Source organism: Anastrepha obliqua, chromosome 3 (genome assembly GCF_027943255.1).
Source record: "Anastrepha obliqua isolate idAnaObli1 chromosome 3, idAnaObli1_1.0, whole genome shotgun sequence".
NCBI lineage: Eukaryota > Metazoa > Arthropoda > Insecta > Diptera > Tephritidae > Anastrepha > Anastrepha obliqua.
Genome location: NC_072894.1, coordinates 7,910,652 through 7,924,509, shown reverse-complemented (window position 1 = coordinate 7,924,509; position 13,858 = coordinate 7,910,652). Strand labels below are relative to the sequence as shown.

Sequence of the window (13,858 nt, the reverse complement as noted above, 5' to 3'; positions counted from 1 at the left end):
AGCAATATTTTGGTTGGAAGTATTGGGTTTGAGAAAGCTGTGTGCCCGATGGATGCCGCACTTGCTAACAATGGAACAAAAACACATTCGAATGCGACTATCTCAGCAACATTTAGAGCGTTTTTGAAACGATAAATTGAATGTTGTGCATCGATTCACTACTATGGATGAGACTTTTGTCTATCACTATAATTTCTAATCAAAACAACAAGAAGAATGGTATGAAACTGGATCTTCGGCTTTGAAACGACTACGTGTCCAGAAATCGGCTAAGAAGGTGTTAGGATCAGTTTTTCGGGATGCGAAAGAAAGAAGTTTGTGGAACTGGTAAAAAAGTAACAAATTAGTAAATTATCGAAAAAATACCCATTTTGCAAAAGAAAAAATTAGTTCTCATGAGCGCTTAGCATCGTGTCACAAGAACATTTTGGCGACGGCTAAAATCTATGAATTAAAGTTCGAATGGTTGGAGCATCCATTCATGGGGTCCCGAGCGACTTCCATCTGTTTCCAGACTTGAAAAAATTCATGCCTGGAAAGCACATTTCATCAAATTATGAGGTCGTAACAGTTGTGGAAGCGTATTTTGCAGACCTTCAAGATTCTCAATTCAGGGATAGAATTTATGGTGGCAGCAGGGGAAGAGGAAGGCCTCCTTTACGTTGGAAAGATCCGGTGGAGAAGGATTTGGCTTCCCTTTGAGTTTCTAACTGGCGCCGGTTAGCACGAGAAAGGAACGACTGGCGCTCTTTGTTAAACTCGGCCAAAACCGCGTAAGCTGTTATTGCATCAATCAAGAAGAGATCTACACATTTCTGGAATAACAGAGTCAAGGGATAAGAAACAGAATCACGCCAAGTCTTGACTAATTGCCTTCACTGTTTGTTTTAGTGCTAGACTTAAGCTTAAAAATTCCAAGCTGCATATCATCTACGCAGGCTTCAAAAGTTCTTCTAGCTTCTAACGATGGAGAGGATAAGACTGAAACTGAGGTGACGTCATACTTAACTTGTAAATAAGACAAAGGAGTTATCAAAGCATGTACTGCTTGAACAGAAAGTTATGAAGGCTACTAATTCTACTCTCAACTTATTTCCCTCAGTATTTCTATTAAAACACCAAATATATGAAACATTTGCTTGAATTAATAAGCCGCATTTCATTGCTTTATTTACTTACTTTTTGTTCACTTTGCGTATTATTTCGACTACCTTTCGCATAACGCAAAATATTACAATAAATTAAGGCGTATCAAATTTCAATTGTAACTGTGTACAGCAGCTTTTATTATTGAATCGTGGTTTAAGATGGTGAATAAAAAGTTTGATTTTTGCTTTTTTTCTTCACTTTATTGTACAAAAGTTATTGAACTACACTACTCTCTTTCACGCTTTTCATGCTTTTCAAACTCCAGAGCCACCAGCTGTGGCATTCCGACCAGGACCCCCACCAGCTCCATCGCTACCGACTCCGCTTCTACCTCCACTTCCACCTACACCTCCACCTCCACCACCTCCGCCCCCTCTACCACCTGCTCCACCAGCCCCACCTCTTTTGCATACTCGCCCACTTCTTCCATAAGACTCGGCACTTTCTGGTTCAGCTCGCGCATGGCCAATTCTTTTATCATCGCTTGCAGTTTCACCATCGTTTGCAGTTTTACTACCGCCAGCACTTTCTACCCCTTTACCGCCTTCTCCCCCTTTACCGCCTTCTCCCCCTTTACCGCCGTCTCCTCCTTTACCACCTGGTCCGCCAGCGCCACCTCTAACTTCTTCGTTCGAATCGGTTTTTACCTTGCCACCGGCTTCACCATCTCTACCGCTGCTTCCCCCTTTTCCTTCAGCACCTCCGGCACACCTCGACGCAACGGTGATATCAACACCACCAGTATCGCCAGAATGACCAGTACTGCCCGAACCACCATTAACACCATGAGTTTCTCCACCATGATTGGGCGCTTCAGAATTGTCATCTGCTACAAACGCCGCCTCACCGCCCTTGGCGCCACTCATAATTCTCACGAGTTGATTTGTGTGCTATTGCTTGTGACGTATTGAATTTCTGAAATTGGGTTGTGTTTGCTTCAGTTAACATATCAAAGAAATATTTTCCGGTTGTAAATATATAATGAAATGTTTTTACTTTCAATAACTGAATACTCAAGGACTGATGCCCTATGTCAAGTAATACTAAAGTAGATGTTTCAGAAAATTGTGGAAAAACTATGGGAATGGGGTTTCATGGATACATATCAGCATCTTTTAGAAGCTCTATGAATGGGTGGGACCAATTGAAATCACACCAATTCTATAACCCACCTAAGCTTTTCATCATCAAAGTCAGTTTTTACCTGATCCTACTACTTCTAGTGTTTTGGGCAAGAAGAAAAACCATTCGCTAGAAAATTCTGTTGCATTTTATGTATCAACGAAGTTTATTTAATTGCTCTGCAAATAAGTCGTAAAACGTTTTTAGTAACAGTTTGGAAACACTTCCCAACCATTCGCTTTGCAAACTTCAGTTCGACCACCGACATTCAATGGCTACACAGAAAGTTTAAAAGCGAAAATATCCAATAATGCAGTGGAATAAATATGAATTGGAAGAGTAAAGCAAGAAAGCTGGATTAAATAAAAAGACGCGCAAGCTCCCAGCAAATGAGTACTAAAATAAATATTTTAATATACAGTAGGTTCTGTTTTTATGCGGCTTTTTTTTATGCGGTTTTTTTTTAAATTACAAAATGCATGTCGACCTATCGGGAATTGTACATATAAACAAGATTCTAAGCCAGCTAAGCAAAAACTCATCACAGATTACGTCAAAAATGCTAACCCTACAAGTATGGAACCGCCTGCATAACTATCTAGGTCAGACGTGTACATTTCCTCAAGTGACGAAAGTGATTTTACGCCAAATCCTAAACGAACGCGCAACATGTGGGTATTGTCTGATTTTATTTCTGACTTAAATTTATTTTTCGATTCTGACGTTTCTTAAATAAAGATATAATTTTCAAAAATACAATATTTTATTTATGCGATTTTATTTAATTATTTCAGATTCACGCGGTCTACGGAACGTATCTATAGTTATAATATGGGACTAGTGCCCTTTTTTATGCGATTTTATTACATTATTTCAGATTTATGCGGTTTTAGCACTTTTGAAACGTATCTATAGTTTTACTATAGAACTAGTAGCTTTTTTTATGCTGTTTTTTTATGCTGTTTCTTGCGGAACGTATCTACCGCATAAAAACAGAACCTACTGTATTTATTTTAAGTATTTTTTTCAGACGTTTAAAGTCAAAAAAGGGTCAAAAAACAGTTTTTCATCTTTGAACGCCCGCCATTTTGTCAAAATTTATTGTTTTTTAATTTTAATATTAATATTTAATAAACAGTATTACTATTTTAATGTACTTATTTTTAGTATTTTTTTCGGACCTTTAAAGTAAAAAAAGTCATTAACCGGTTTTTCATCCTTGAACGTCCACGCTTCTGTCAAATTTTATTGTTTTAAAGATCGTGGTTCTCAGCATAACGACATTCGTACTGAACAAAAACCTTTTTGTCTTTTTTATTTCAGACGCCTGTGAGTACCGGAATCCATTTGAAAGCTGACAATTTTTCGGGCAAACCTCGTATGGCCAAAAAAAATTAATATTTTTTAACAATAAATCATCAAAAACTGAAAACAAAAATAAATCATCTCTCTTTCGTTTCCGTTTTTCACACTTTTAAAGAACAGCCAAAAAATATTATATTAGGTACGCAACTAAGTTCTCGCTGTTTTTTTGGTGAAAATACAACTTTATTCTGAAAAAATGGTGAATGAATGGTGGTGAAGCATTGAAAGTATTGCCCAACGCTGGCTACTACTTTTTCCAATCTTTCTGGTAGATCTCGTATACCGTTGCGGTAAAACTGTTCATCTTTTGAGGCTTTCCACGGATCAAGCCATTTTTTGATGTCTTCATATGAATGGAACTGCTGGTAAGATAGACTATGTGCCATCGATCGGAACAGGTGCTAATCGGACGGCGCAATATCTGGAGAATATGGCGGGTGGGGTAGGATTTCCCATTTCAACGTTACCAGGTAGGTTTTAACGGGCTTGGCAACGTGAGGCCGAGCGTTGTCATGCTGTAGAATCATTTTTCATGCCTCTCCGCGTATTACGGACGCTTCTCGCGCAGTATTCGGCTCAATCGCATCAATTGAAGTCGATACCGATCCCCAGTGATGGTTTTCCTTGGCTTTAACAGTTCATAATAAATAACACCAACCACCACATACACGCTGTGTGAATATTCGTTCGAGTCGGCGTCGTAGAAGCATGACTGGGCAGTCCCCATGACTTTCTTTTCTTTCACGATGCGATGAAGAACACCCTTCCTTTTTTGCCGCTGGAGCAGTTGTCCACAGGCGAAAAAACGACGTTCAACATCCCTTGATTTTAACTCATAAGGAACCCTAAGCATGCAATCGGCGGGTAACTCCTAATACTGAAGCAAGCTCATATTGCGTTTCACAGGGATCCTCATTGAGCAATGCCACCAATTCAGCGTCTTCGAAGGTTTTTGGCCTTCCTTCACGTGGTCTCTAAGTCTAGAACAAATAAAATATAGCTTAAAAAAACTAAAAAACACGCTTTTATTGCTAATCAAACTAAAAAGTAGAAAATAAATTTTAACGACAAAGGGACCTATAATGAAGTAATAGCAAATCGAAGGATCAGTCATAGTCAACTACCTCAGAACAGAATTATAACAAAAATTAAGATACAAATAGAGTAATTCAAATTAGAGTTAAAAGCGTGGGATGCTTGATATAGTAAATATTACAATCATTCTATTGGCAACTACCTATGTACAGAGGGTTATGAAAGTGAAGCAAAATGTATTCGCCTGATTTGGCTCCGTGTGACTTCTGGCTATTCCCAAAACTCAAGAGACCACTACCGGAAATGGACTATTTGGCATGTTTCGGGGATTGGAAAACTTGTTGGCATAAGTGTATTTCATCGAGAGGGGATTGTTTTGAAGGGGATGAAATTGATTTACAAGAATAAATGACGATTTTTCATTTTACAACCAAATTCACCTTACTTTTTGCCCACAGGTAAAAAAAGAAAATATTAATCCTGGCAATCCCAATAAGGATAATGGAAAATTTTTATCACATTATTGCATTGTCATCGGTCCTTGATAGGTGTGTAAAATTTCAAGTCGATCAGATGTTTAGAAGCCAGTGAAAATTAAGCTCAAAGATTCCGTTACATACATACATATATACATACATACATACATACATACAACCCGTCCTAATAAAAGTGTGTTAAAAAGAGCTATTATGAATAGCTGCCATAACAAGAATACAAAGGTGGTTGAATAACGCCAGCCTGGAACTAGCTGTCCAAAAAACAGAACTGGTGCTGCTCAAGTTTATAAAATATGTTGACATGTACATTGATGCCAGACTAACATTCAGAGAACATCTTAAAGCTGTTAGTGTGAAGGCCACAAAGGTTAACAACGTACTTATGGGCATGCTACCGAGCTTAGGAGGACCACAGGGTGCCAGGAGAACTACTGCAGGTCAGTAGAACAAGTGCGTTGAGGACCGTATGTGCCTATAGAACGGTGACGGACGATGCAATCTGGGTTATAGCTAGCAAAATGCCTATAAACAGCCGGGCAAACTTACAGAAGAGGTTGTACTGCTCGCAAGGTATGAAGCCGACAGACGAATTCAAACAAGCAGAACGTTTTATCTCGATAGCTGACTGGGAATCAAAGTGGGACCAGTCATCAAAAGGCGGGTGGACGCATAGGTTGATCCCCCGGGTTAATGAGTGGATGTGCTCGGAAACACCGAGACGTTGATTTTTTCATAACGCAGCTATTAAGTGGACGCGGATGATTCCAAAAATATCTGCATCGCTTAGACTTAGCTGATAGCCCTTATTGTCCAGAATGCTTGGACGAAGAGGAGACGGTCGAACATGTGGCCTTCAATTGTAGCAGGTGCGTTAAGGAACGCGATGACCTGGCACGAACAACTGGTGTGTTTCTGACTGCCATTAACCTAGTTCCACAAATGCTTGAGTCGAATGAAAAATGGAGATGAGTGCAAGCTTTGGCACTTCGCAACATTGATTGGAGGCGAAGGAACGATGCGAGACGAAAGCGGCAGCAACCACAACTGTCGCATTGATAAAAAGCAGCAAGATGAACAGTAGACGAATATAACTGATGATTGAGCTTATTGCTCACGACGGCCTCCAGACGTAATTACCAAAACGGTATCCCTGAAGGATGAACCGTCGGCCTTGAGGTGCTTTTAGTGGCGTTAAAGTCCCACACAGACTAAGGCTTTCGATTGCTTTTATACCTCGTAAAAAAGAAAAAGAAAAAAAAAATGAATAGAGAGACGCAATTCTTGATTGGAAAAAAAATCTTGGTATAGCAAAATCCAGGTCGGGTATGCTGCAGACACTATGTAACTCAGTAAGAGCCCTCGCAATAGGGGCAAAGTTATAGTACAGCGGCATTTTCAGTTTTGATGAAGTGTAGCCAGTGCAGGCTAAGTATTAGAGTATTAAATTTGGGTTCACAAGAAATGAACTTTTGTCTGCGAGTTTGTGTGTTTAAACACGCAAACTTGGAGCCCGTTGTGACTAGCATTAATAATTATGAGGCGTAGTCTTGCTGTGTTAGGACTGAATCACTAAATAAATAAAAAAATAAATAAATAAATACTACTGTGGGCAAAAAGTAAGGTGAATTTATTAAAATTTCGCACTAGTTTTTTTTCATGAGTTGGAGCACTGTTAGTAACATCTGGGCCAACTTTCATGTGAATGTCATTATCAGTAATATATTTACGCTTGTGTTTACCAAACGACCAAGAGTGCATTTTACAATGTCTGATTTGATTGAGCAGAGAAGTGCCATCAAATTTTGTTTGCGGAATGAAATTTCGGCTGCGGAAACGTTTAGCATGTTGCAGAAGGCATTTGGTGATTAGACCATGTCGCAGAAAAATGTTTATAAGTGGTACAAAGACTTCAAAGAGGGCCGAGAACGTGTTGATGACTTGGAGCGCTCCGGACGACCATCGACGTCAACAGATGACCAACACGCCAATAAAGTGAAGGAGTTAGTGCGCAAAAATCGTCGGTTGACTGTTAAATGATATGATCGGAATATCAGAAGGGTCTGTGGAAACCATTTTGAAAGACCATTTGGACCTACGAAAAGTCAAATCTCGTTTGGTACCGAAAACTCTCAATTTCTTGGAAAAAAGTCGTCGCGTTGATGTGTGTGAAACAATTCTTACAGACTATCAGGACAAGCTCAAATGCAGCATTACGGGAGATGGAACTTGGATTTATGCTAACGACCCTGAAACAACCGACCAATCAAGCGAATGTCGTGCTAAAGGCGAGGCCAGACCGAAAAGAGCACATCAAATTCTTTCAAAAATAGAGGTCATGATGACAGTTTTTTTCGATTTTCGTGGTGTGGTGCACTACGAATTCCTTCCACCTGGCCAAACTGTTAATAAGGAATATTATTTGAGCGTTATGCGTCGATTACGTGAAGCAATACGACTAAAAAGACCAGAATTATGGGCCAACAACTCTTGGTTTTTGCACCACGATAATGCACCGTCTCACACTGCACTCGTTCTTCGTGACCATTTCGCCAAAAATTCCACGCATATCGTTCCGCAACCACCGTATTCGCCTTATTTGGCTCCGTGTGACTTCTGGCTATTCCCAAACCTCAAGAGACCACTCCGGGGAACGCGTTTCGAGTCGATTGAGGAGATAAAAGCTGAATCGAAGAAGGTGCTGATGGCTATACCGAAAATGGACTATTTGGCATGTTTCGGGGATTGAAAAAATCGTTGGCATAAGTGTATTTCATCGAGAGGGGATTCTTTTGAAGAAGATGAAATTGATTTACAAGAATAAATAAAGACTTTTAATTTTACGACCAAATTCACCTTACTTTTTGTCCACAGTGTAATCTTCAAAAATACTGAGCGAAATTCGCTGATTTCGCCAAAATTAATTGCCTAAAAAATATGAGTTTCTTAATTTTACTTTCAACCCAGCATCACTGCTTCTACTACCACCACGCAAATGAAATATTCTGCACTTCCAATTTCAGTTCTCTTCCGTTGAATCGGCTTGAATGATATTCGAATGTGAATATGAAGTTTTGTTCTATTTTATTTTCCCACAAAAAACCAAAAACAAATTTGAATATACTCGTACACATTCAGTGGCCAGCATAACTCAGTGCATGATGATGTTTTTTTCTAATATTTACAAGGTTTTACGATTTACACATTTTTTATTTTTTTATTTTTGTTTTTTATTTTCTGTGAACAATTTTTCATTCTCTAACGGAAACCATATAAATCGAAGTTTCAAACTTTATACAAATGCAGAACAAACTTACATATTCACATCTAAATTTTAAACTTTTTAACAAAGTTTTTAGAAAAATTCGCGTATGCAGTTTTATAGTCCTTTGATTTTTGGGATAAACCAGTACCAGAATAGCGTGGATTTCAAAAAAAAAATTTCTCGTAAATACTAATGCACTCAGTTATGCTCGCCACTGTATGTACACCCGTAGGATGCGAAAATTTTGGAAACACAAACTTTTCTGTGCTTTTTCCTACTTTTAGACGCAAGGCAAACTTTAGCCACCGTATGTATTTAATACTCGTATGTACATATAAAAAATATAAGGGAAAAATGTATGCAAACTTTTTTCTACTTTGAAAATGCTTTGCAATCGTGGCATTGTAGAAATAAAACTAGCTCAAAAATAAAACTAAAAAAATTTCTCAAATACAAACGCGATATTCTCAAAGTGTGTTCGAGTGTTCAAAATGGGGCCAACAAATCGACCAAACAGTCAACAACAGACACATTTGTTCGGCTCAATATGTGGAGCGATGCGTTTCGCCAACTGACAGCACAACAGCGCAATAAAGTTCCAAACGCTTTGGCGTAAGTTGTTGAAAAAATAGAGCACACCCACAAACACACTTAGCACATCGATTCCACCCGCTTTTTCGTGCGATTTAAGAAGTCGGTGATATTCAGAAGGTTCTTTTCGCCAAGCAGCCAAGCGCCTAGAAAATGTTTCCAACTTAATTTCAATTTAATTGAATTAACCTACAAATTCTGCGGTTATGTAGTTTCATTTCACCCCCGCTGTGGCAGCTGAGTTACTCACGGGTGAATGATGTAAATGGGGACAAGGACATAAAACCAATTAGTGAAAATGAGTTGTTCATAGGCAGTGATTTCTGTGTGGCAAAACTTTATTGAATAAGTCAGAAGCCAATTTCAAGAAGTCTTCAAGAGTGCGCCAAAATAGGGTGTAAGTAAGTTTAGACGATTCAAAGAAATAGTTTTTACTTTATAACTTATTTACAGCTGCGAGCTTTTTAATAGCAGTGCTCACTCCTAATTTCTTAATATATTGATAAGCATTCATCCTCGCGGCCACTGTAGCCGAATGGATTTGTGCGTGACTACCATTCGGCATTCACAGAGAGAGCATAGGTTCGAATCTCGGTGAAACACCAAATTAAGAAAAACATTTTTCTAATAGCGGTCGCTCCTCGGCAGGCAATGGCAAAGTTCCGAGTGTATTTTTGCCATGAAAAAGCTCGTAATGAGACGCCATTTGCCGTTCGGAGTCGGCTTAAAACTGTAGGTCCCTCCATTTGTGGAACAACATCAAGACGTTCTACACCTATGAAATGAGATTTTTTTCAATTTCAAACGTTTATTAACAAAAAATGGTTACGAATTTAATCTTCAAAATAATAACCATCGCTGGCGACACATTTTTCCCATCTCACAGGCAATTTGTGGATGCCGCGCCAAAAAAATTGATCGTCTTTGGCCCCAAACCAATCATCGAGCCATTTTTTGGCATATTCGTGAGAATTGAAGCACTGCTCGGAAAGTGCGTGGCCCATCGATGCAAACAAATGATAATCGGAAGGCGCCAAGTCTGGTGAGTAAGCCGCATGCACCAGGGGTTCCCAATCGTACGTCTCCGCCAATTCCCGGGTCGGTCTTGTTCGATGTGGCGGTGCATTGTCATAAAAAAAAATTACTTTGCGACGCCGATCGGCCTATTCTGGGGTTTTCGATTCAATGCAAAAAATACTTCCTTTTGAACCGGGAGAGCAGCATTTCACAAGTGGTTTCACGATGTCTGCAAATCGTAGTTTGAAGGCACGAAATTCGACATTTTTAAGAGCGACAAAAATGCTTTGTTGTATGAACCTTAACAAACAATGAACTGAGTGTTGTTGACAGATGACAGACGAAAAAAAACAAGACATTTGGGAAGGTTTATAGGTATATACCTGTTTTTCGTAATATCAGTCCTTTTAAGTTCATACTTTTTGTATTACGAGTACAACTTAATGAGTTGATATTTTATTAAAAAAAATTATTTGTTTTTAAGAAGGTATATAAAATGATGGAGCCAAAACATAGCATTGCCGTGGATTATTTGGATTTCTAGAGTTTTACGTTTTTCTTTTGTTGGGACAACTAGCCAGTACAGCATTCAGACATAATTAAGTCCATTGTACCGCACTCGGATTCCCTTTTAATTTTGTTTAAATCTGATCCAGTCGAAGACGGGGCAGACGCACAGGAAGTGGTCCGCCGTCTCATCCTCCTCTTCACAAGCTGGGCAGAGTACACTGTGTGAGATGCCAACCTTTTTCATGTGCTTCGCCCATAGAAAATGGCCTGTCATCAGTCTAGCCAGCTGTCTGCAGTCCCTTCTGCTTAATGGCAGGAAGATTTGCGACAGTCGGTCGGGCATGACAGATAACATCAGTCTAGTCCATCTGCAGTCTCTCTCAGCCTACCAAGCTCGCTTGTGGGTTATAGTAACCCATTTGCTAACCAAGGCTTTGATTGCTGCAGAAGGGAGTGGCAGAATGGGCTCCGGGCCAAAGAAGTTGACCTCAAAACCCATCCTAGCTAAGGAGTCAGAGGTCTCGTTACCGACGATATCCACGTGCCCCGGGACCCATGCTATTATGTCTATCGACATAGTTTTGCCTGGATTTACAGGACTCGATTACCATTGAAGTGGTTGGGGGACTGTCTAAGACCATGACCGCAGCTTGGCTGTCTTATCCGCCTCTCCATCTGCTTTCCACAGCAAAGTTCACTGCTTCTTGAACAGCATACACATCCGCTTGAAAAACAAATGCATGCATTCCAAGAGCAAAGTGCAGTTTTGTCTCGCTGGATTCCACGTAGACCCCAGAGCCTGAGCCGTGCTCGGTCCTGGAGCCATCTGTGACAATGCGAAAACAGTGTTTTCCGGGCTTATAGAGAGCTACTGCAAACCATTATGGCTTCTTCTTCTTGATTGGCGCGATAGCCGCCTATGTGATTGTCGCCGAGTTTAACAAAACGCGCCAGTCGTTGCTTTCTTCTACTAACTAGCGCCAGTTGGACAGACCCAGTGAAGTGAAGTCATTTTTCACCTGATCTTTACAACACAAAAGAGGTCTTGCTCTGCTTCTGGTACCGCATCGAATACTATCAGAGCCGGAGCGTTGACTAAGATGCCGTACGGCCATGTAAAATCAGCACCAGAAGAATTGAAAAACGTATTTAAATCTGCATATGCCCTAGGAAACGGAGCATTAACCCTGTTTTTGGTTCTCGAGAAGCCAATTTTAAAGGCGTCGTACTGTCGGAGCCTCATATTGGCTGTCGGAGCCTCAATTTAATATTGAATTTTACCTTAAAGAGAAGGGCAATCAATAGATCCAGAAATGATACGAAAAATAAATGAGCACGATAGAATAGATCGTCTGCTATCAATTTGTTTTAAGTCAATCAATAAACATTGACAGCGGTACGATGGTACAGGTTCAGAAAAGTTTAAAGATCGGAGCGCAAAACGAAGAAAAACTTTCTGAACTCTCTCAATCCGATTAGACAGACCTATTTTGTACGGTCTCCAAATTACAGAGGCATACTCTAATCTTGATCTAACAAAAGCACAATACAATGTTTTGAGAGTGCTAGCATCGCATATGATCGTCTTATGACGTTTCTAACATAGTTAGTGAAATTCGGCTTAGAGTCGAAAATAACGCAAAGGTAAGCCAGCACTACTATACGAAGTATGCAAAGTATTGTTTGATTTAGCATATTGTACGTGAAAGCATTTGCTTATATTTAGTGACAAATGGTTTAAATAGCACCAGTTCCGGACATTGTGCAAGTCGGTTTGCAACTTTTCAGAGTCACTAACACTGTAAGTGTTCAAGCATGAACCAATATCGTTAATGAAGAGAATAAAGAGAAGGGGTCCCAGTGCCTGTCGGATTTGATCCACGAGAAAAACGTGGAGTGTATACCCAATGACGCAAGCTTTGACAATGACGCAAGCTTCGGTGCGATACTTTGTGAAACGCTTTAGGGAAGTCTGTATAAATTGTATGAACTTGAGATCTGTTCTGGAAGGCTGAAATGCAGTTTCCACCAATGGAGGGGTCTACATTTTTACGTCACCTCTGGATGGCAGCTGTTTTTTTATGAGGAGCTTTCTCATGGCAGAAATACTCCCCGAGGCTTGTCATTGCCCTTCAGGGGGCATCCATTATTAGAAACAACCCTTTCTTAGCATTTGGTATTTCATGCCCAGGAACTTCGGGTCGCTGATGTGAAAGTAACAGATAGTTAGCTTTAAGGTCTTACATGTAAAAGGGGACTAGAAAACTTAATTAATTAAAACTATAGTAAAAATATAGTAATTATGTTAGAGGAGCAAACCCCAAATCAATTTCCTTTCTGATTTAACTAAAAATTCTGACATCTTTGATATATTTTCTGAGGAAGTAGTTCTTAACAGTGTAGAAGGTCTTTTGATTTGGAAGATAACTTTCCTGAATTGTTCAAAATGTGGGCAAATGTCGAGTAGGTGGCAGACCGCAGACTGTTAAAGATGGAGAGTGACAGTGTTGGCAGCATGGCGGGCTGGAACCATTAAAAACGTATGAATGTGTAGCGATTATGTGCCCTAGACGAAGGCGTACAAGTCATTTAACTTTTACATAAAATACTATAGTTTCAGCCTACTTACAGCCTTTCATATACCTACAGCACCACAAACGGAACTGCGTTTAAGTTGTATGCTGAATACAAAGCCGTGTCAATTGGCATTACTGCAACAGAAAGGGAGAATTTCTACTTGGGTTGTTGAACTTCCGAAAAGTTTTTTATATTGTTTTATTGCAAAGTAGCACAAATGCTCCCACAAAAGTACCGTAAAGTCAAATTGAATGGCAAAAACTTTCAAATAACATTGACGAGCACAGAAAGTGAGGCGACATTAAATCGATTATACGAACATTGAAGATCAAACGTAAATTGTGCTTAATAATTGGAATTTCAAAGGAGCCAGCTGCATTAATTGAAGCAGAAAGTTTTCAGTTAAACGAACTTTGCATATGAAGTTGATACATTGTATAGGTACTTAACGCTCTGCCGCATATGAGCCCTTATATGGTAATGCAGTTTTGATTCAATTTTATATCCAAATTAAGTATTAATTTATAAAATAATTCAGAATATCCATTTTCTACGATTTTATGACATTTCCAAATAACCTCACTTTTGTGCAAGTGGGAGAAAAAGGGGAACTGAAGTGTGAGTGAGGCATTTTCAAAACACGTTAACAGAGCAAACCATAGTACTTTTTGATAAAAAAATAAGTATTTTCATAGAGTTGATGTACTCATCTTTCTCGTCGGATAATAATTTT

At 39.4% G+C, this 13,858-nt stretch overlaps 1 protein-coding gene across 1 annotated transcript; it reads right to left on the bottom strand.

The window, feature by feature from the left end:
- Positions 1 to 1,403: 1,403 nt before the first annotated feature.
- LOC129240582 (PE-PGRS family protein PE_PGRS26-like) lies at positions 1,404 to 2,015 on the bottom strand. Its single transcript, XM_054876483.1, has one exon. It carries the CDS (start codon positions 2,013 to 2,015, stop codon positions 1,404 to 1,406), a length of 612 nt encoding a protein of 203 aa, XP_054732458.1.
- Positions 2,016 to 13,858: the final 11,843 nt, after the last annotated feature.

What these genes read in the sequence shown, in the direction of transcription:
- LOC129240582 (XM_054876483.1), bottom strand. Translation starts at nt 2,015, where the DNA reads ATGAGTGGCGCCAAGGGCGGTGAGGCGGCGTTTGTAGCAGATGACAAT.